Source organism: Ovis aries, chromosome 9 (genome assembly GCF_016772045.2).
Source record: "Ovis aries strain OAR_USU_Benz2616 breed Rambouillet chromosome 9, ARS-UI_Ramb_v3.0, whole genome shotgun sequence".
In the NCBI taxonomy this organism is placed as follows: domain Eukaryota; kingdom Metazoa; phylum Chordata; class Mammalia; order Artiodactyla; family Bovidae; genus Ovis; species Ovis aries.
This window is the reverse complement of record NC_056062.1, coordinates 93,824,343-93,843,901: the sequence shown is the minus strand read 5'-3', so window position 1 is coordinate 93,843,901 and position 19,559 is coordinate 93,824,343. Positions and strand designations below refer to the sequence as shown.

General features: G+C 41.9%; 1 protein-coding gene and 1 long non-coding RNA gene across 7 annotated transcripts in view; one reads left to right on the top strand and one right to left on the bottom strand.

Moving 5' to 3' along the window:
- Positions 1 to 234: 234 nt before the first annotated feature.
- Positions 235 to 19,559, bottom strand: part of IMPA1 (inositol monophosphatase 1) — a 32,925-nt gene continuing 13,600 nt past the window's right edge. For 3 of the 6 annotated variants that reach the window (XM_004011864.6, XM_060393543.1, XM_015097949.3), the window contains exons 4-9: positions 18,147 to 18,251; positions 16,874 to 16,919; positions 14,596 to 14,704; positions 11,484 to 11,592; positions 2,833 to 2,984; positions 235 to 1,799 (exon numbers count right to left, since the gene is read on the bottom strand). In XM_004011864.6, the coding sequence (XP_004011913.3) occupies positions 1,684 to 1,799; positions 2,833 to 2,984; positions 11,484 to 11,592; positions 14,596 to 14,704; positions 16,874 to 16,919; positions 18,147 to 18,251 (637 nt within the window). In that variant the 3' untranslated portion in view covers positions 235 to 1,683. Of the gene's footprint in view, positions 2,985 to 11,483; positions 11,593 to 14,595; positions 14,705 to 16,873; positions 16,920 to 18,146; positions 18,252 to 19,559 lie in introns of all 6 variants that reach the window. The other 3 variants (XM_060393540.1, XM_060393542.1, XM_060393541.1) reach the window with 1 other exon arrangement.
- On the top strand, positions 2,982 to 19,243 carry LOC114116409 (uncharacterized). The gene is made up of 3 exons (XR_003590345.3): positions 2,982 to 3,503; positions 5,943 to 6,027; positions 18,852 to 19,243. It is a non-coding gene; the product is annotated as an uncharacterized LOC114116409 (long non-coding RNA).

Sequence of the window (19,559 nt, the reverse complement as noted above, 5' to 3'; positions counted from 1 at the left end):
CTGGAGGGGGCTCTAGTGACTCAAGACTACTGCAGTAATTCCAGAGGTAACTGCCCAGGTGTCGCAGGAGACGCGGAACTGGAGAAAATTCCAGAGAGACTTCCGGATACATCTGCACACAGCTGGTGGCCAGCTGCGTGTAGGAGGTGAGAGGCACGGGAGGGTAAAAATATCACCTGTCTGCCTGGGTAAAATACTATTAACTAAGAGAAAAAATGTAAGCAGAGGAACAGATGGGAGCAGGGATTGAGTTTATTTGGAGACACGCTCGGTATGAGACATCTGCAACACACTGAGAGGGATTTCACTCGGCCTCTGGAAGCATGAGTCTGGAGCTCGGGAGAGAGAATTCTAGAATGATGCTATCTATTCGCGGAATTCCCCAGCCTTTGAGTGTGGCTGACTTAAAGAGCCGCATCCATTAAACAGAAAAGAAAGGAAGTGATAGGGATACTTCAGGGACTGGGTTACAAGAGGCACAGCCGTTTCCTGCTTGCCTCCGCTCTCGGTTCACTTCCGGGGGAAGGCAGGCGCCAGGCGCTGAGGACACTCAGCCTCGAAGATGGAGAGGAAGGCAACCCTCCCGCCGCCAGACAGCAGGAGCTGCCACCAGCAGCCGCATGCACGAGACTGAGGAGGCGCTTCAGCCCCCGTCGGACTCTGAGACACTGCAGCTCCGGTCGAGTCTCGACTGCAAGCTCGCGGAAGACCCTCGGGGCAGGATGCTGGCCAAGGCGCCGGGGCTCCTGACGCTAGGACTGTGGCATAATAAGCAGGCCCCACCGGACGCTACCAGGCCCGGGGACAACGCGTTCTGTGCAACAGGAAAGCGACACACGCGGCCCCACGCAGGCGCGAGAACGGCGTCTCTGGCTCAGCGGGCTCTCCTCTGCTCTCACTGCGGCCACTGTCCACTTAAAACAAAAGCGCGGCCCTGGAGCGGGGAGCGGCGCGGCGAGTTCTGTTTGGTGGCGTCACTGGAGCGGCATGGTAATATGAAATGTGAACAGGAAGGGTCGGGTGAGATATAAACAGGATGACCAGATAGTTCTTATGTCCAAACCCGAAGTAAAATCACACAGCGATCAGCTCGCTTCTTTCCGTAGCAGCTAGGAATCACCGCCTTCAGAGCGCCCACTCTTCCTCTGCTTGCTTTTGGATTGCCCCCTATTTGACAGGCTCCATGTGGGGTGCCACACTGATGAAGAGAGCAAGGTTTTCTGCTCCAGGCAGTATTCATTATATGCTTCTTACAAATTTAATGTACTATGGCTTTTGAAACTAAAAAAAACTTTTTCCAAAAAGTTAACTGTCTCATTAGGAATGCATATACACAGAAACAGTGAGTCATAATTTCACAGGCTCATAAATACTTAGAAACTCGAAACTGCTACCTATTTGCAGTTGATGTGATAACCTGTCTCACCAACTGCCTGTGAACTTTCCCAGAGGACATCCTTACCACACAGACATTTTTAAAACAATGGACTATTTCATCCACTCTTGCACACCTACTCTTAGTAAAACACAGAACAAGCTGTAGTTTTTAAATATGGACGCTGAAAGCAATTTACACCAATCATATTGTTCAAGTGAAACAGAAGTCCTGAATTTTGTAATACCGTGAGTGCATCAGAAACCTGGAGAGGCGCAACCGTGACTGAATGTGTGAAGCTGTCAGAGTTAATCTTCATCATCCCTTTGAAGAGGTATGATCTGAATTTCTCTGGCTATCCTTTCTGCTAATGTTTTACTGCTTGAAGCAATTACTCTTCGTGACATCAAATCAAATGGTCCACCTAAAATCAAATATGGAAAATGGTTATATCTTGTAAAAAATAATTCCTATAGAACAAGCATAGCAGTATGTACTATGGTTGATCATAACATTTAATATTTTCTATTATCTTGAAAACACACTACACTGTGTCATAAGCACAATGTTTAAGCTTCGCTAATACGTAATGAGTCTCTAAGCATCCTTTAGAGACCCGTTTTGAAGGGAGCGGGGTCTGAGCCCTGCCGTCCTCCTCTCCCCTTTGATGGAACCTATCGACAGAAAACCCGAGGCCAGGGATTCGCACACTGCTCTCCTGCCCAGCTCCTTCATTCTTTGCTGCTTTTCTCCCAGACTGCTGGTAAACTGTTTTAACCCAGGTTCACTCTTTACTTTTAAACATGTCGTCATCAGTGCAGAGAAAGCATGTAACCCCCACAGGGCCAAGGCAGAAAGTGAGGGTGGAGGAAGCCCATACTCAGCTGCCGCCGCAGTCACCACTCAGAGGGACCTTGGTACGGCCTCAGATCCGGTGCCTTTCCAGGCTTTTCCTATAGCCTCTCAAGAGTTCCTGGTACTCATAGTTGAAGAGGCTTGAAAGTGAGAGTGCAAGTCGCCCAGCTGTGTGTGACTCTTTGTGACCCCATGGACTATACAGTCCTTGGAATCCTCCAGGCCAGAATACTGGGGTGAGCAGCTTTTCCCTTCCCTAGGGGAATCTTCCCCACCCACAGATTGAACCCGGGTCTCCTGCATTGCAGGCAGATTTTTTACCAGCTGAGCCACCAGGGAAGCCCTGAAGAGGTTTAGCCATTTATTATTATTAATTGTACACTACCATTAGCTTCTCATTTTTGCCTCTGTCTCCCAATATCTGCTATTTTGATTCTGCAGAAAATTACATGGTTTGTGTTGCCTGATGAGCTGAAGTGTAAACATCAAAAAAAATAGTAAAGGGAAACATTTAAAGATACATCTAAAAAAAAATGCCATATTTGGAGTACAGTCCCATAGGTATGGGAAGAAAACAAAGCCTTCCTGTTCCGCAGTTTTACCTGTGACATCCAGGAGCACTCCGCCAGCTTCAGTCACGATGATGCCGGCACCCGCAACATCCCAGCAGTGGATCCCCATTTCATAATAAGCGTCCGCAGCCCCAGAGGCCACCAGGCACATGTTCAGAGCTGCTGTTCCAACACCCCGGATCCTAACAGACAAGACGGGAAAACATAAATCTTCAAAGAAGGCATTCCTCCTTAGCTGCAGTTTCAAGTGGGGACTGAGATCACTTGAACCAATCTACAGACTGTTAAAAAAAAAGGGTGGTACTTAATTTTAAAATCAAAATACGTAAAACCTAATTATCATGATACACTACATAAATGACAGAATGAAGCCTAACAAAGCAATCATGTGTAAGAAAAACATTAAAATGATGATACTTTGGGAAGAAAACCACTGAAGAAAATGCACTAATTCCGCCACCGTGGCATGCATGCTTTGTCACTGTGGTCTACATCTGGGGACGAGCGCCCCACAATACAAGCCGTCTGCAGGAGTTTCATGCAAGTGTGCCCCTGGCCACCCCCAGCAGCGCAGGCATCGGCGTGTGTGCCCAGGAGGTGACGGCCCCACTGGGCTCTGCTGACACTGAGGCCTGCCCACGAGGCCTGCTTCAGGTCTGCCTTCTCACTGAACCTTGTCCTTGGAAATACACCAAGTTAGGGTAAGTATAGACATCACTTTATTAGCCATTATAGTAATAACTGATTCAGGAAAGAATCATCAATAAATGCTAAAACGACTGATATTTACACATCAAAGTATCTCCCTATAAGATACATAATAATTACGACGGGAAGGATGGCAAGATCACTACCAAGTGATCAAAGTTAGCATCCAGTAATGGGACAAAGGGCATCCCTGGTGGCTCAGCTGGTAAAGAATCTGCCTGCAATGCAGGAGACCTGGGTTCATCCCAGGGTTGGGGGATTCCCTGGAGGAGGGCATGACAACCCGCTGCAGTATTCTTGCCTGGAGAATTCCACGGACAGAGAAGCCTGGTGGGCCACAGTCCGTGGGGTCACAAAGAGTTGGACACGACTGAGCCACACACACACACACACACATACACACACACACGCCTGGTGGGCTACAGTCCATGGGGTCACAAAGAGTTGGACACGACTGAGCCACACACACACACACACACACACACACACGCCTGGTGGGCTACAGTCCATGGGGTCACAAAGAGTTGGACACGACTGAGCCACACACACACACACACACACACACACACACACGCCTGGTGGGCTACAGTCCATGGGGTCACAAAGAGTTGGACACGACTGAGACACACACACACCCACACACACCCACACCCGCACACCCACCCACACACACCCACACACCCACACACACCCACCCCAGAACAAAGGTACCCTGTGTCTCCTGACAAAATGGACTGAGAAGGAGGACATAACAGAGCTTCGGCTGCATTCCTGCCAAAAGTGCCTAACCCAAATCTAATCAAGAGGAAATCCAACAAACTCAAATCAGAAGGCATGCTGTAAAGCAGCTGCCCTACATTTTTCAAAAACGTCAAGGTCATAAAAGATAGAGGCTAAGCAACTGTTCCAGATTAAAAGGCATTGATGAGGGCTTCCCTGGTGGCTCAATGGTAAAGAATCTGCCTGCCAATGCAGGGATACAGGTTCGATCCTTGGTCCGGGAAGACCCCACGTGCCAAGGAGCAACTAAGCCTAAGCGCCGCAGCCCCTGAGCCAGGCTCTAGAGCCTGGGAGCTGCAACTCCTTCACCCGTGCAGGGCTGTGCGTCCGGACCAGAGGAGGCCCCGCAGGGAGGGGCCCTGCACCCCTGTGGAGAGCAGCCCCCTCGCCACAGCCAAGACCCAGCACAGCCGAATCCTATGAATCTCAAAAAAAAAGCTTGATGAGAATGACACTTAGAGTGCAGCATATGATTCTGGCTTGGACCTTGGATTAGAATTCTTTCAAAATTTAATTGTCACTGTATTAGCCAATGGATCAAAGCTAATTTCCTGATCTTTATAACTGTGCTGTGGTTATCTCAGTGTATGTCCTTTATCAAAAATACACACACGGAAGTATTTAAGAAAAAGGAGTCGCCATGTGTGTAAATTGACTACTTTCAAATGGTTTTTACTACAACCTCTTTTTTTAATTGTTTGAAAATGAAAGTGAAAATCACTTAGTCATGTCTGTCTGACTCTCCATGGAATTCTCCAGGCCAGAATACTGGAATGGGTTGCCATTTCCTTCTCCAGGGGATCTTCCCAACCCAGGGATCAAACCTAGGTCTGCCGCATTGCAGGCAGATGCTTTACCCTCTAAGCCACCAGGAAGTCCTCTGAAAATAAAGCAGTCAGGATTGTTCACTGAGACCCTTCATTATTTTTTTAAAAATAAGAGGATTTTACATGTCAGTAATATTGTATGATACATGGAATCTAATTTAAAAAAATTGAGACAAATGAACTTATTCACAAAACAGAAACAGACAGATACTGAAAGCAAGCTTATGGTCCACAGGGGAAACATGGGGGAGGCATCAATCAGGGCTGAGATGAACACACACCACTGTATGTAAGACAGACAACCAACAAGGGCCTACTGTCTAGCACAGCGAAGTCTACTCAATCTTCTGGGATAACCCATGTGAGAAAAGAACCTAAACAAGAATGAATATGAATGTGTGTAACTGAATCACTTTGCTATACCCCTGAAACGAAATTAACTATACTCCAATACAATTAAAATTAAAAAAGAAATAATGTGGTATCTGTTTTGTATCTAAAAAATAAACGTAAACTAGTACTGTGCCTAGTACATCCTTCATGCCAGTACAATTTAACAACAAAAAAGGACCAGAATTACATGATGCCCTTGATTTTCAAATACATTTTACTGCCTACAGTTTTATTATATATCAAAATTAAGAACTAGCAACTCCAAAAATGTCCATAGATATATAAACCCAAATCAACATTATGGCTTTTTTCAGTTATCAAGAATGGTGCACTTGCCCCACTTTCTCAGGGGAAATGTGATAGTTCATATCTCACATCATAGAAAGAAAATACCAAGGTCTTCCACAAATCATCTCTCGGCATTCTATTCAGACACAGAACCTTGGGCTGGAAGACCAACGCTTCTGCCTACTTCTGATGAATCTCAACAGCTCTCTGGCAAGACGTCTTTTGATCAGTAAGTATAATCTTTTATGGGTAAGTATTACTAAAGATAGTACTTAATTGCCAAACAATTGAGGCTGTGGCCTAGATTTTGCAAATGTGTTCTGTCTGAATCCTATGTTAGTCTGATCCTTCTTTACAGTTAGGATGGTATAGAGCTAAAAAGAATCTATCCATCTTCAGAATCACAAAGATTTGAGTTTGCTCCCCTGCTCAGTGGCTTAAAAGCTGTAATTTTGAAAGAAGTTTCTTCTTCAAGTTTTACTCTTGTCATCGGAATGGGGATAACTGACTTGGCTATGGCTGCAATGACTAGAAACAACAGAAGCAAAGTGGCCAGCAGATTCGAGGGCCTCAAAAGAGGAGCCATGTCATGATCAAGTCACTCCCTAAAGTAACACACAAGAAACATCACTGAAGTAAAAAATATAGTGCATTTCGTTAAATGAACCCCCAAAAAGTTAATAAAAGGAAACTGATCCATAATGATTTACTCTGCCTCATAAATCTCACTGACAATTAATATACAGTTATACTTCAATTTGCCAACATCCTCTGGATCATGGAAAAAGCAAGAGAGTTCCAGAAAAACATCTATTTCTGCTTTATTGACTATGCCAAAGCCTTTGACTGTGGATCACAATAAACTGTGGAAAATTCTAAGAGAGATGGGAATACCAGACCACCTGACCTGCCTCTTGAGAAATCTGTATGCAGGTCAGGAAGCAATAGTTAGAACTGGATGGAACAACAGATTGGTTCCAAATAGGAAAAGGAGTACGTCAAGGCTGTATATTGTCACCCTGCTTATTTAACTTCTATGCAGAGTACATCATGAGAAACGCTGGATTGGAAGAAACACAAGCTGGAATCAAGATTGCCGGGAGAAATCTCAATAACCTCAGATATGCAGATGACGCCACCCTTATGGCAGAATGTGAAGAGAAACTCAAAAGCCTCTTGATGAAAGTGAAAGAGGAGAGTGAAAAAGTTGGCTTAAAGCTCAACATTGAGAAAATGAAGATCATGGCATCCGGTCCCATCACTTCATGGGAAATAGATGGGAAACAGTGTCAGACTTTATTTTTTGGGGGGCTCCAAAATCACTGCAGATGGTGACTGCAGCCATGAAATTAAAAGACGCTTACTCTTTGGAAGAAAGGTTATGAGCAACCTAGATAGCATATTCAAAAGCAGAGACATTACTTTGCCAACTAAGGTCCGTCTAGTCAAGGCTATGGTTTTTCCTGTGGTCATGTATGGATGTGAGAGTTGGACTGTGAAGGAGGCTGAGCACCAAAGAATTGATGCTTTTGAACTGTGGTGTTGGAGAAGACTCTTTGAGTCCCTTGGACAGCAAAGAGATCCAACCAGTCCATTCTGAAGGAGATCAGCCCTGGGGTTTCTTTGGAAGGAATGATGCTAAAGCTGAAACTCCAGTACTTTGGCCACCTCATGTGAAGGGTTTACTCATTGGAAAAGACTCTGATGCTGGGAGGGATTGGGGGCAGGAGGAGAAGGGGACGACCGAGGATGAGATGGCTGGATGGCATCACCGACTTGATGGACGTGAGCCTGAGTGAACTCTAGGAGTTGGTGATGGACAGGGAGGCCTGGCGTGCTGCGATTCATGGGGTCTCAAAGAGTCGGACACGACTGAGCAACTGAACTGAACTGAACTGATACTTCAATTTAAAATAAAGGAGGTGGTGAGCTTCCCTGATGATCTAGTGGTAAAGAATCCACCTGCCAATACAGGGGATGCGGGTTCAATCCCTGGTCTGGGAAGACCCCACATGCCATGGAGCAACTAAGCCTGGAAACCACCATGACTGACTCACGTTCCAGAGCCCAAGAGCCACAACTACTGAAGCCCATGAGCCCCAGCCCCTGAGCCCGGGTGCCGTAAAGCCCGTATGCCACAGCCCCTGAGCCCGTGTGCCCCAGAGCCTGTGGCCCGCCGTGGAGAGCAGCCCCGCTCGTCACAACTAGAGAAAGCCTGAGCACGGCAATGAAGACCCAGCACCGCCAGAAATAAATGAATAAGTCTTTAAAAAGTAAAAGAAATGAAAAATCCTGAGAAATGAAAGAGAAAATGACATGCCAATCCCCGCCTCCTACACCTGACAGAGATTCGTAACAGAAACTACACAAAACAGAGCTAATGAAGAAAGAACCAGGAACCCAGATCCCAAAGTGAACAGAGACGGGAAGAAGGAGACACAGCTGCACGCAACTACAGTGAGACACCAACCACCCTAGTAATAAAGTGTGTGGGCTTTTCCGGCTGATAGAGTTGCTCTGCCAAAGGAAAAGTAAGCCCAGAAGTGAATGAAATAAAAGGAGAAAATAATATAAGAGATAATAGAACTCAGAAATGAAGGGGAGTGAAAAAAGACAAAACTTTATCAAAAATTAAGACTGAATCACAAGGTACCCTTAAAGAGAACAGATGCAAATGAAAACTTGAAAAAGAGCAGTGAGAAAAAACTAAAAGAAAGTAAAAAGGGCCAGAGAGAAAGTAACAGAAGAGAGGATACAAAGGAGGCTGAATGCTCCTGCTGGGGTCTTTGAAGAAGAAAAAGAAAACAGTATAAGTGAACTAATATTTAAAATTCAAGAAACTTGCCAGAAAAAAAGAAAAGAGACATTAATCTACCGATTAAAGGGAGAAAACCATCCCACAACAAGCAACTCTAAGAACTCCAAGATATACCCTTATAAAAGTGCCAGCCATGAAAGATTAAAAGGAAAAAAAAAATGTCTCAGAGACTCCAAACAAAACATGAAATAATTTAAAAGCCAATAAAATCAGACTGGCACCAGATTTCTCAAAAACAACATACAAAGCAAAGCAACAGTGAAACAGCATTTTTGAAGAAATATTCTTCATACTTTCTTTCAGTAAGGATGTTCTACCCAGCCAAGCTGTCCTTGGAGTTTCAAGACCATAGGAAAACAGGTTGGAATATGCCAGACATCATGGCATTCCGTGCACAGGAGCCCCTCCCAAGGAATCTACTCGAGGATGAGCTTCACCAATCCAAAGGTGACAGGTGTTAGAGCAAAAAGCAGAGACCAGTCTTGAAAATTCCCGGAGCGGACCAAATCAGCTTAGTCATGAAAACAAAGCTTAATTTAGCACATTTTGCAAAAGTAACTAGACCTGGATCATCTCTTGCTTATGCTTCTGAAAATTACAAGCAAACCTCAAATTGTTTCTCAAGGTAGATATGAGTTAACCGCTAATCAATTCCCTATCATTTAAGGAAACTCTATTATAGCCAATCGTTTTGAAGAATAAGTTGTCACTGCCTTCTCACCGTATAAGCTGCTTTATAACAATACATGGCTGAGCCTCATCCCATGTTTTGGTCTGGGTGTTCCTGGTTTGCAAAGTGACTTTTTGGTGTGTGCACAATAAATATTGAATTCAGTGATTCAATGGTTTCTGAACTTCTGACACCAGGAAGACTCCAGAGGACAGTGACCATTTTATAAAGGAAAAACTAAGACCACAGGATGGGACTATGGGTGAGACAATACGTAGTAACAGCACGCCCAACAAACTGGAAAGACTGCAACTTAAAAAAAAAAAAAAAAACAAGCTAGACTAAGAGGGAGAGAAAAAGAGAGAAGCAGAGTAAAATCACTGGATGTCATACAGGCAACAGGCGGCAGCCAAGCAGTTCTGGAGTCTTTACAGAACTAACGGAACGGTTACATAAGAAAAAAGAACATTAAGGGCACTATAAAGAGCTTTAATACAAAAGAAACCCATGAGAATAAAATGGAATCTCTTATAAACAGAAAAAGAGAAAAAAAAGAGGATACACTAAATAAGTACAGAGTACTTAATATACAACATAACATAATATACAAATCACAATACAACAGAAGATAACACAAAATTGAGACCAAACAAAATGGTCATATAAATAAATGAACAAGCCTAACTTTTTTATTAAAAAGAAAAGATTTTCAAATTGATTATAGAGCAAAACTCCACCCTATGGTGTATTCAAGAGGTGTACTTAAAATGCACTGATTTCAAAACCACTAAAAATAAAGGTGGACAAAGATTAACCAGACAAATGGAAACAATGAGAAGAGCAGGGACTGCGATTCTGATGTCAAAGTAGATTTCAAGTCCAAACATCAAAGTACAAAGTGCACTTTTTTCCAGTGCATACAGAAGTTCCACAAAAACTGATCATATACTGGGCACAAAGGAAACATAAAGCTCCATGAAATATATTTATTACAATGTAATAAAACTACAAATTAAAAAGCAAAACTAAGAAAGCACAAAAAGCATTTCCCCATGGAAGTTTAAGAATACAACTCTTGGGTAAAAGGGGAAATACAAACAGAAGTTACCAGAAAAATAATTGCAATGAAAACACATCAGAATCTGTGAGATACATTTAAAGCAGCAATCAGATAAAAACTCACAGCCTAAATACTCACCTCAATAAAAATCAAAGCATAAAAATAAATTCTCTACTTAAAAAGGAAAAAAAAAAACAGGAAACAACAAAATGAACGACAAGAAAGCACAATGATGAAGATACTAAAGCAGGGAGGATAAAGACAGCAGACCAGATTAATAGTCAAAATCCTGGTTCTTTCTTTGAAAAAAAACTGACAAACTGCCAAGTAATTTAAGCAAGATTTTTAAAAAAGAAGAACAAGTAACATAAAATAAGAAATGATAAGGGGGGGAAGAAAACTACTGATAAAGACAGGCCAGAAATAAACTATAAGAGTCTACCTAGCATACCTTGTGCAAATAACTTGAAAACTTAGAGAAAGTGGGTAATGCTTAGGCTACGGAAGTGTTCCAGATTAAAGGCAGTGAAATAGACATGACAACCAAAGGTAAAGCTAACCCTAGACTGAATCTTGCCCTGGAGGAAAAAAAAAAATGCCATAGAAGACATAGTTAGATATCAACTGACAAAACTAAGTATGTGTGGATAGATAAAACTATGAAGCCAATAGTTGTGGTTATGGAAGAGAATATCCCTATTCTTAGGAAATAACAAACTGAATTACTTAGGGATAAAGAGCCACACACTAAGTAATTTACCATGAAATAGTTGAGGGGACAAAAAGAATATTTACACACACACACACACATACACAAAGAAAGGGAAAAGAAGGAATGAGAAAATGATAAAGCAATGGGCACAATGTTAACAATAGCTGAGTTGTTCTTATAGGTTTTTAACTGCATACTGCTGTTTCTTATAGGTTTTTATTTCTGCAAATTTTTTAAAATTTCAAATTATTTTCAAATAAAAGTTTTAAAAATCACACTTTAAAATTAGAATTATGGTACTTACTCCATGTCTATTAATTAAAAGTTCATTTCTAAATAAAAATTCATTCCTTAGAATGTCAAATTATCTATAGCATTAATATAATAGAATGTTCAACTTTAGGGATAAAGTGAAAAGAGCTTACCCATGGATGGGAAGGCAAAGAAGCCTTTCCATATTAGAAAGAATAATTCTCACAGTCTCTGGTGTTCTGGAAGAGCCCAACTCTGTCACCAAGAGAGATTTGGTAACATCTAAAAGAAAAAGTTTCAAATAATTACTACAGTTTATAAATAAGAACCTGATAAAAAAGTTTGACACTTGTAGCTCAACAAATTGGACATTTTTATCCTTCTTCCTAGTTGAATCATATTTCTTTCTAAGACTTTAAATATTTATGAATTTTTCTTCTCTTCTAGTCATTTTATCATCATTTTTATAATCATCAAAAGGCGTCTAGCTTCTTAGACTACCTCCCCCAAAATGCAGAATATAACCAGTTTGCCTACATGCATGATACATTTAGCCACCAAATGCCTAATATATTTTTTTAAAAAGTAGAATTTATAAATAATTTATATATAGATTTGAAATAAAACAAAAATTAAAACTAAATTGTACCACTGTTAAGTGAAGAAGAACTAAAGAGCCTCTTGATGAAAGTGAAAGAGAAGAGTGAAAAAGTTGGCTTAAAACTCAACATTCAGAAAACGAAGGTCATGGCATCCGGTCCCATCACTTCATGGCAAATAGATGGGGGAACAATGGAAACTGAGACTTTATTTTTTGGGGCTCCAAAATCACTGCAGATGGTGACTGCAGCTATGAAATTAAAAGACGTTTGCTCCCTGGAAGAAAAGCTATGACAAACCTAGATAGCATATTAAAAAGCAGAGATATCACTTTGCCAACAAAGGTCCATCTAGTCAAGGCTATGGTTTTTCCAGTAGTCATGTATGGATGTGAGAGCTGGACTATAAAGAAAGCTGAGCACTTAAGAATTGATGCTTTTGAACTGTGGTGTTGGAGAAGACTGTTGAGAGTCCCTTGGACAGCAAGGAGATCCAACCAGTCCATCCTAAAGGAGATCAGTCCTGAATATTCATTGGAAGGACTGATGCTGAAGCTGAAACTCCAATACTTTGACCACCTGATATGGAGAACTGACTCATTTGAAAAGATTCTGATGCTGGGAAAGATTGAAGGTGGGAGGAGAAGGGGATGACAAAGCATGAGATGGTTGGATGGCTTCACCAACTCAATGGACATGAGTTTGAGTAAGCTCCGGGAGTTGGTGATGAACAGGGAGGCCTGGCGTGCTGCAGTCCATGGGGTCGCAAAGAGCTGGACACGACTGAGTGAATGAACTGACTGACTGACTGATTGTTGGTAGAAATGTAAACAGGTGTAACCACTATGGAAAACAGTACGGAGGTTCCTCAGAATACCAAAAATGGAGTTGTCATATGATCTAGCTGGACATATATCCACACAAAACTGCAATTCGAAAAGACACATGCACGCCTACATCGGCTGCCGCACTGTTCACAACAGCCACGACATGGACGCGACCTCAGCGCCCGTCAGCAGGCGGGCGGGCAGAGAGGATGCGGGGCACGCGCACAGTGGAGTGCTGCTCGACCACGAGATGCTGCCGTTCGCAGCTAGTGGGTGAGCCTGGAGGCTATTGTACTGAGAGAAGTGAGAGAGAAGGGCAGACATCATACAGCGTCGCCTGCACGTGGAGTCTAAAACATGACCCACGAACATGCCTGTGGAGCAGAAGCAGGCAGAGAACCGCCTGGGGGTCGCCCGAGGGGAGAAGGCGGGCAGGGAAGACTGGGAGTTTGGGATTGGAGAACGCTAGCTACTACCTATAGAACAGATAAACAGGCCCTACTGCACAGCAGAGGGAGCCATGCCCGACATCCTGTGATCAGCCACAACGGAAAAGGAGGTGGAAAAGAACGCAGTGGCAGTGGCGCCGCTTTGCTGTACAGTGGAGATGAACACACTGTAAGTCGACTATGCTTCAATAAAATCAAAATAAATCATCTGACCTTCATTCACTAACTTGACAAATTATCCTGCATTTTCCATTTTCTCTTGGAAACATCGTGACCAAAGCTCACGAAGCACTCAACCTTCCTGGCTCACAGGCTACTCTTGGGACACCTCACACTTCATCTGCACCCACAGCTGAGATGTACGCCCACCAGCTTGTTCTGACCCTTGTTTATAACTGTGAACTCTTCTAACGATCACATAACCCGTTTAAGTGAGATAAATAACAGAAAAGGGGAATGAGTTCTTTCTATAAAAGCTGCCACATTCCTTCAATTCTAAAATGCACATTTTTTTCACATTAACATCTCAAAAATTAGGATGTATCTTCTAATCTCTGGGGCCTTAGAGTTCAATGAAAAGAAAACAAATTCAAAATCTGCCCTCAAATTAAGTGCCTGAGGAGAAAAATTACAAAAGCGGAGGAGGATTCTAAAGTTTTTGCTGCACATAAAAGAATCTTAGAAAGAAAAAGAAAAGAAAAGAAACGAATCTGCAAGTGTAAACTGTGGAAAATGTTGGGATTGCTTTAGGGAAGATAAGTGCCTCCAAAACACAGTGAGCTGTCCCAGAGAAAGCAGACTTAAAAAGGCCGATCACTAAGCTCACTACAAAAAGCGTTACGCCTCATTTAAAAAAACATATTGAAGTACAGTTGACTTACTATGTTGTGTTAGTCTCTGTTGTACAGCAAAGTGATTCAGTTATAGCTTCACATATATGTGTCTAGTATTCTTTTCCATCATGGTTTACCATGGGACCCTGAATATAGTTCCCTGCGCTATACAGTAGAAAGATGCTGTTTACCCATCCTACATATATAATAGCTTTATGTCTCATTTTAAATGATTCCAACTTGAAGGGCCTTTTCCCTTTCAATTTACTAATAACTAGTCCCAGTGGCAGAGGAATTCTAGAAAGAATCTGAGACACAGGGGCTGAAGCAATGACCCGATAGCGCCGTGAGGGTGGGAGGCACTCTCGCTCCGCCAAGGGCCCCTGGCAAAGCCGGAGTCATCTGCTCCACTGCCCTTGCCTTCCCCGCTTCCACGACCGCATCCACAACTGTGGTCACGATGAGAAAGTACAGAGGAAACAGACACACGTATGAGTCAGGTAACACTTGGAGAACTCTAAGGTTACCATACCAGTACATGGTATGAATCACACCAAAAATTAGAGGGTAAACCTACCTTCTTGGCGTGAAACCTGTAGTTTTTGACCATTACAAAAGGCACCTTTTCCTTTCCGGCCAGTGTACATCTTATCCTCCAGGCAACTGTACACAATTCCAAACTCCATCTGTGGAAGGAATGCAAGCTTTCTTTACAAAACCTGAGTATTTTTCTTCATTCAATCAATACTTTTTCTCAGAAAGCAAAAAGAATATCTGGTATGTTAATGTTTTTAAATGGGTAGACCATGGGCTCTGTAAAATGCTAATTCCCAGCTGAGTTGAGGAAGAGCTCATCAGGTCTGAACCCTGACTCCCCTCCCATCAATTTCCAAATTCGGGGCCTATGTTTTGACCTCTTTCCTTCCCAGCTCAGACGAAGGCAATCTTCGCTGTTTTCTAAGGTGAATCCTTCCCTGAAACACTGCTCCATCAACGGCTCCCTGCCTCTTGAGCTTTGGTTCTGGTACTTTCTCGCCACACTGGCCCTCCCTCACCAAGCCTTCATTACCTTCTCCTCCTCTCTTCTTTGCCACACAGTGGTCGAGACTTTGCGTCTCTCATTCTCTTTCTACATTACAATCTGGCTTCTGCTCTGATCATGCATCTCTTGAAACTCCCTGCAAAGAGATTGTGAATGGACTCTTACAGACCAAACGTCTTCTCTGAAGACCTGGAGGCTGTGGACCACCAACAGTTAACCCCATACTCTGTGTTCCTGGTGGTGTCCTCCTACCTCCGATCTCTCTTGGGGTCACTTTTTCTTCTGACATTCTTCTCTGCCTAACCCCCAACAGTTGTGTGTCTCAGGGGTTTTCATTCTTCCTTTTCTTCCAATTCCCTTTTAGCTCTCTCGATTCTTACAGGTTTTTCTTTCTGGTCCGCAAAACCAACTATCCCTCTATGTGTGGCTCCCACCAACCCCATCAACACAGGTTGAGTCGTGCTTCAGAACATAGGCTTGCAGAACTTCAGCCAAAGAGATCACACTCACTCGCTACCTGATCACGCACGCTTCAGTCCTTCCCCATGAGTCAATTTTATCTTGAAAACACTTCCTGATTTTGGCCATTTCCTCAGTTATTCTCACCACCTCCATCTCAGTTCAGAACTGCCCACCCCCCTGGTGTGACCTCTAATGTTGCTGGAATTATTGGCACCCTGCACTGCAAAACCTCTCCTGGTTTCCGACCACCTCGAAGCCACTAAGTGTTCCGGCACTGACAGACCACAGTGCCTCATGGCCTGACCACAGCAAGCTCACCTCACCAGTTCTGCTTCAACCATTTCCAGAGTTTCACGTACAATGAACATCTCACTGTCGCCCATACACATCCCGCTCGTCCCCAAACTGTTCTTTCTGATTAAAATGCTTTCCTTTTCTTCTTTACCTGGAAAATTCCTAATATGACCCAACTCACATGACCAAATTCCAAGATCCCTTCTATTTATTATGAAGATTTCCTCAAACCACTGATGGCAGGATATGTTATACCCTCTTCATGTTCTTAGAGTACTTTTAAAAAATTTTTTCATAGTTCGACATGTAACTTTTGCACTGAACTGGGAATTCAACAGCCCAGAACTGATGATAAGAGAAATGCTCGCTTATCTCCTTTTGAAGGTTCTCATTGATTAATACAATCATTTCTCACTGATTAATACAAAGATTTCATTTGCACTAATATATGTTTTTATTTTCAGGGTTTTCTTAACTCTTTTGTGTACATGTTGATCAAATACATCGCAAACTCCTTGAAAACAGTTATGTAAGGTGTTAGTAAACATCATTCTTTTTATTAATCAAATACTCAAATAGCATGGAAACGCAATAGGTGTAGAGCATACTCTACTGGGCTTTAGATATAGCAAGTATTTAGGTTCCTGAATATACTCTATATTTTCTCAGAATACTTGGCCCCTACCACTATCCTGGTCTTTCCCCTCACTAAATGTCTACTAAAGCATTCCTAGCTTAGCACCCAACTTTTCCATTAAACATTTCAGATCCTACATCAATTCCTATCATATTCACATATATAACGGTGATTAAATACTGAATCGTATTTCAGTTACTTGTGCATATTTTTTCCTTGTAAAATCTTCTCAGAAGACACTACATTTTCTTCACTGGAAAAAACTATCACAACAAGTTTAGCAGGTGTGTATTTTATTTCAAAATAATGCTCTGCATATATTGAATAGAGACAAACCTAAATTTATTATGGAGACTCGTTTACTCTTTCTCAGAAAATGAGAGCAAGGCATTTTACCAACCATAAATTTAAACAACATACCTTTTTATTTACCACAAAGCCAATTGAAACAGCTACAAAAGGAAATCTTAAAAAAAAAAACACACACACAAATTTACCAAGATAGAACTTATTTTCAACAAACTTTTTTCATAATATAACTGCTTACAATTTTTTTCCTGTGAACAGTCTCATCCCTCCCGAGAACTGTGTATACAGCGTTCAGCTCTCTGTGTAAGTGCGGGGGTGGAGGCTTGGCGGGGAGAATACACAGATGCATACACGCATAATGCTTCTCCAGGCACGAGACATCTCTCAAAGGATTCATAAGAAACGGGTAACAATAGATGCCTCCAGAAATGGGTTCTGAGAAGCTGGGGTCAGAAGTGGGAAGGCCACGTGGCACCGCATGCCTTTCTATACTTTTGAATGCCAAGTTCCACGAATATAGCTTAAATGTCAACAAAAATGGGATCATACTGTCCACTGTTCTATAATCTTCTGTATGTTACCTCATATCATGAGCATCTTTCTGCAGTAACATTCCATGATATATAGATCTTACCTCTTAGCTTTATGGCTTTAACAGTTCTATTCGTAAAGATACATACAGCCATGTACGGAAACTTCAAATATAACAATTATGTGTCATCCCACCAAACTCGGCTACTTGTTGAAACTCTTAATTCCATCAGGCTTTCTTCTATGTATTTGGACTTATACACTTAATTTGTATACATATATATATATTTTCAACATATTCTTCTCAGCATATACTGAATTACATACTTACTTTGTGCCAGGCACTATATTAAGTTTTTATATAAATGTACAACTCATTAGGTCCCATCAACAATCTTATGAGGCAGGTACCATCAATGTGCCCATTTTAGAGAATGAAAAAAATAAAACTAAGGCTTAAAAAGATTAAGTAACTTGCCCAAGATCACAAGGTCACACATTCTAAACCCATATTCTTTTACAGTTTCTTCTCCTGGATTAAATGCATTCTATAAAGGCACACTCTAGGACTGAGTTAGTCAGTTCCTTAATTGATTTCAAAGCAGCAATGTTGCTTGCATACATTTTTATGTGGTTTCTACAATGAGAACAAGAATGGTGAACAGGGCACTTGACTGCACATGTCTATAACATTAATCGCTCATTACCTCATCCAAGCTGATGAAAATTATGCATAACATATTTTACAATCACAGAATTCTCTAAAGTATATGTGATTATGAAAACCATACTGAACAGTCCATTCAGTTAATATACAAACAGTAATTACAATATTAAAAATTTAAAAACATACCCATGTACAAAGTTAGTTGTTCCATCAATAGGGTCAATGATCCACGTAGGGTTGTCGGTTAAGATACTTTTTTCCCCAGCTGCCACAGATTCCTCACCGATGAAACTAAAAGCAAATATGACAAATTCTGAATCTTTACACTGTTTTCAATAATTTTCAAACCCTTAGTCTACTATGAAGTGAAAGTGAAAGTGAAGTCGCTCAGTCGTGTCCGACTCTTAGTGACTCCATGGACTGCAGCCTACCAGGCTCCTCCGTCCATGGGATTCTCCAGGCAGGAGCACTGGAGCGGCTGCCACTGTATAAAACATAACAAAAGTCTACACAACTACACTTTTCTATTGCTGTTCCTTCAGACAGATGGAAGTGAGAAAACTTTATTTCCCCCAAAACAAGCTATGTGAAAGATGACAGAATTCAAAATTCTCAAATGTATTACCAAGATAAGGAAAGACACATGCTAATAACTTACTAAGGAAATGTGGAGGTTTAAGTCTACCAATTCTCTCGTAACCCTCTCTTCAAGAGGTGGAGGTTAATGTCCCTTGCCTTGAGTGTGAATTTGGACTTAGTGACTCATTTCTAGCCAGAAGAACAAAGTGTACGTGACAGCATGCAATTCTGAAGACTCTCTGACAAAACGACACTGAGGTTTCCGTATTATTCACTCTATTTCTCCTCCTTCCCCTTCCCTCTGCTTCCTAGGCGAAGCCGCTCACCACACTGTGAGCCGCTCTGTGGAGGGGCCCGCGTGGTGAGGAAACTGAAGGAAGCTGCCAGCAGACAAGCCACGAGGAACTGAGGTCACCAACAACCACAAGCGAATGGGTGCTTTAGCCTCAGCTGAGCCTTGAGGAGACTGACTCTATGAGACCCTTGCCAGAACCACGCATTCCAGCTACTCCCATATTCCTGATCCTAGAAAACTCTATGATATCTAGAGCTGTTAAGTTTTTAAAGAGTAACTTGCTATGCGGCAACAGATAATACAGAGAACATGAAATAAGTTAGAGAAAGAAAATCACCCACCAAAATTACTGTATCAATATGCATTCCTAAAACATACTACATAGTAAATGTCAGGCGAACTCTGTAAATGGTGTCTGAATTCATTGGATTTCTTCTTTCCTTTCCTACTTTCTTTGTTATTTATGTCCTTTATTCAAAGCTGAAAAGTCCTAATAATCATTACCATGAATTTCTTTTATTTCTTTTTCTCTTAGCTATAAATCCTTTTACTGAGAGAAAGCATATGCAGCTTTAATTTTTTTTTCTCCTCAGTGGCTGAAATACCAGGAAAGGCCGATGGCATGATCAAGACGAACTGGCAAATGACAATGTTAAAACTTAAAAATGATGACAATATTTTAGTTGTATTTCTGTGCCCGTAAGAGAGACAGATTTTAGTATTTT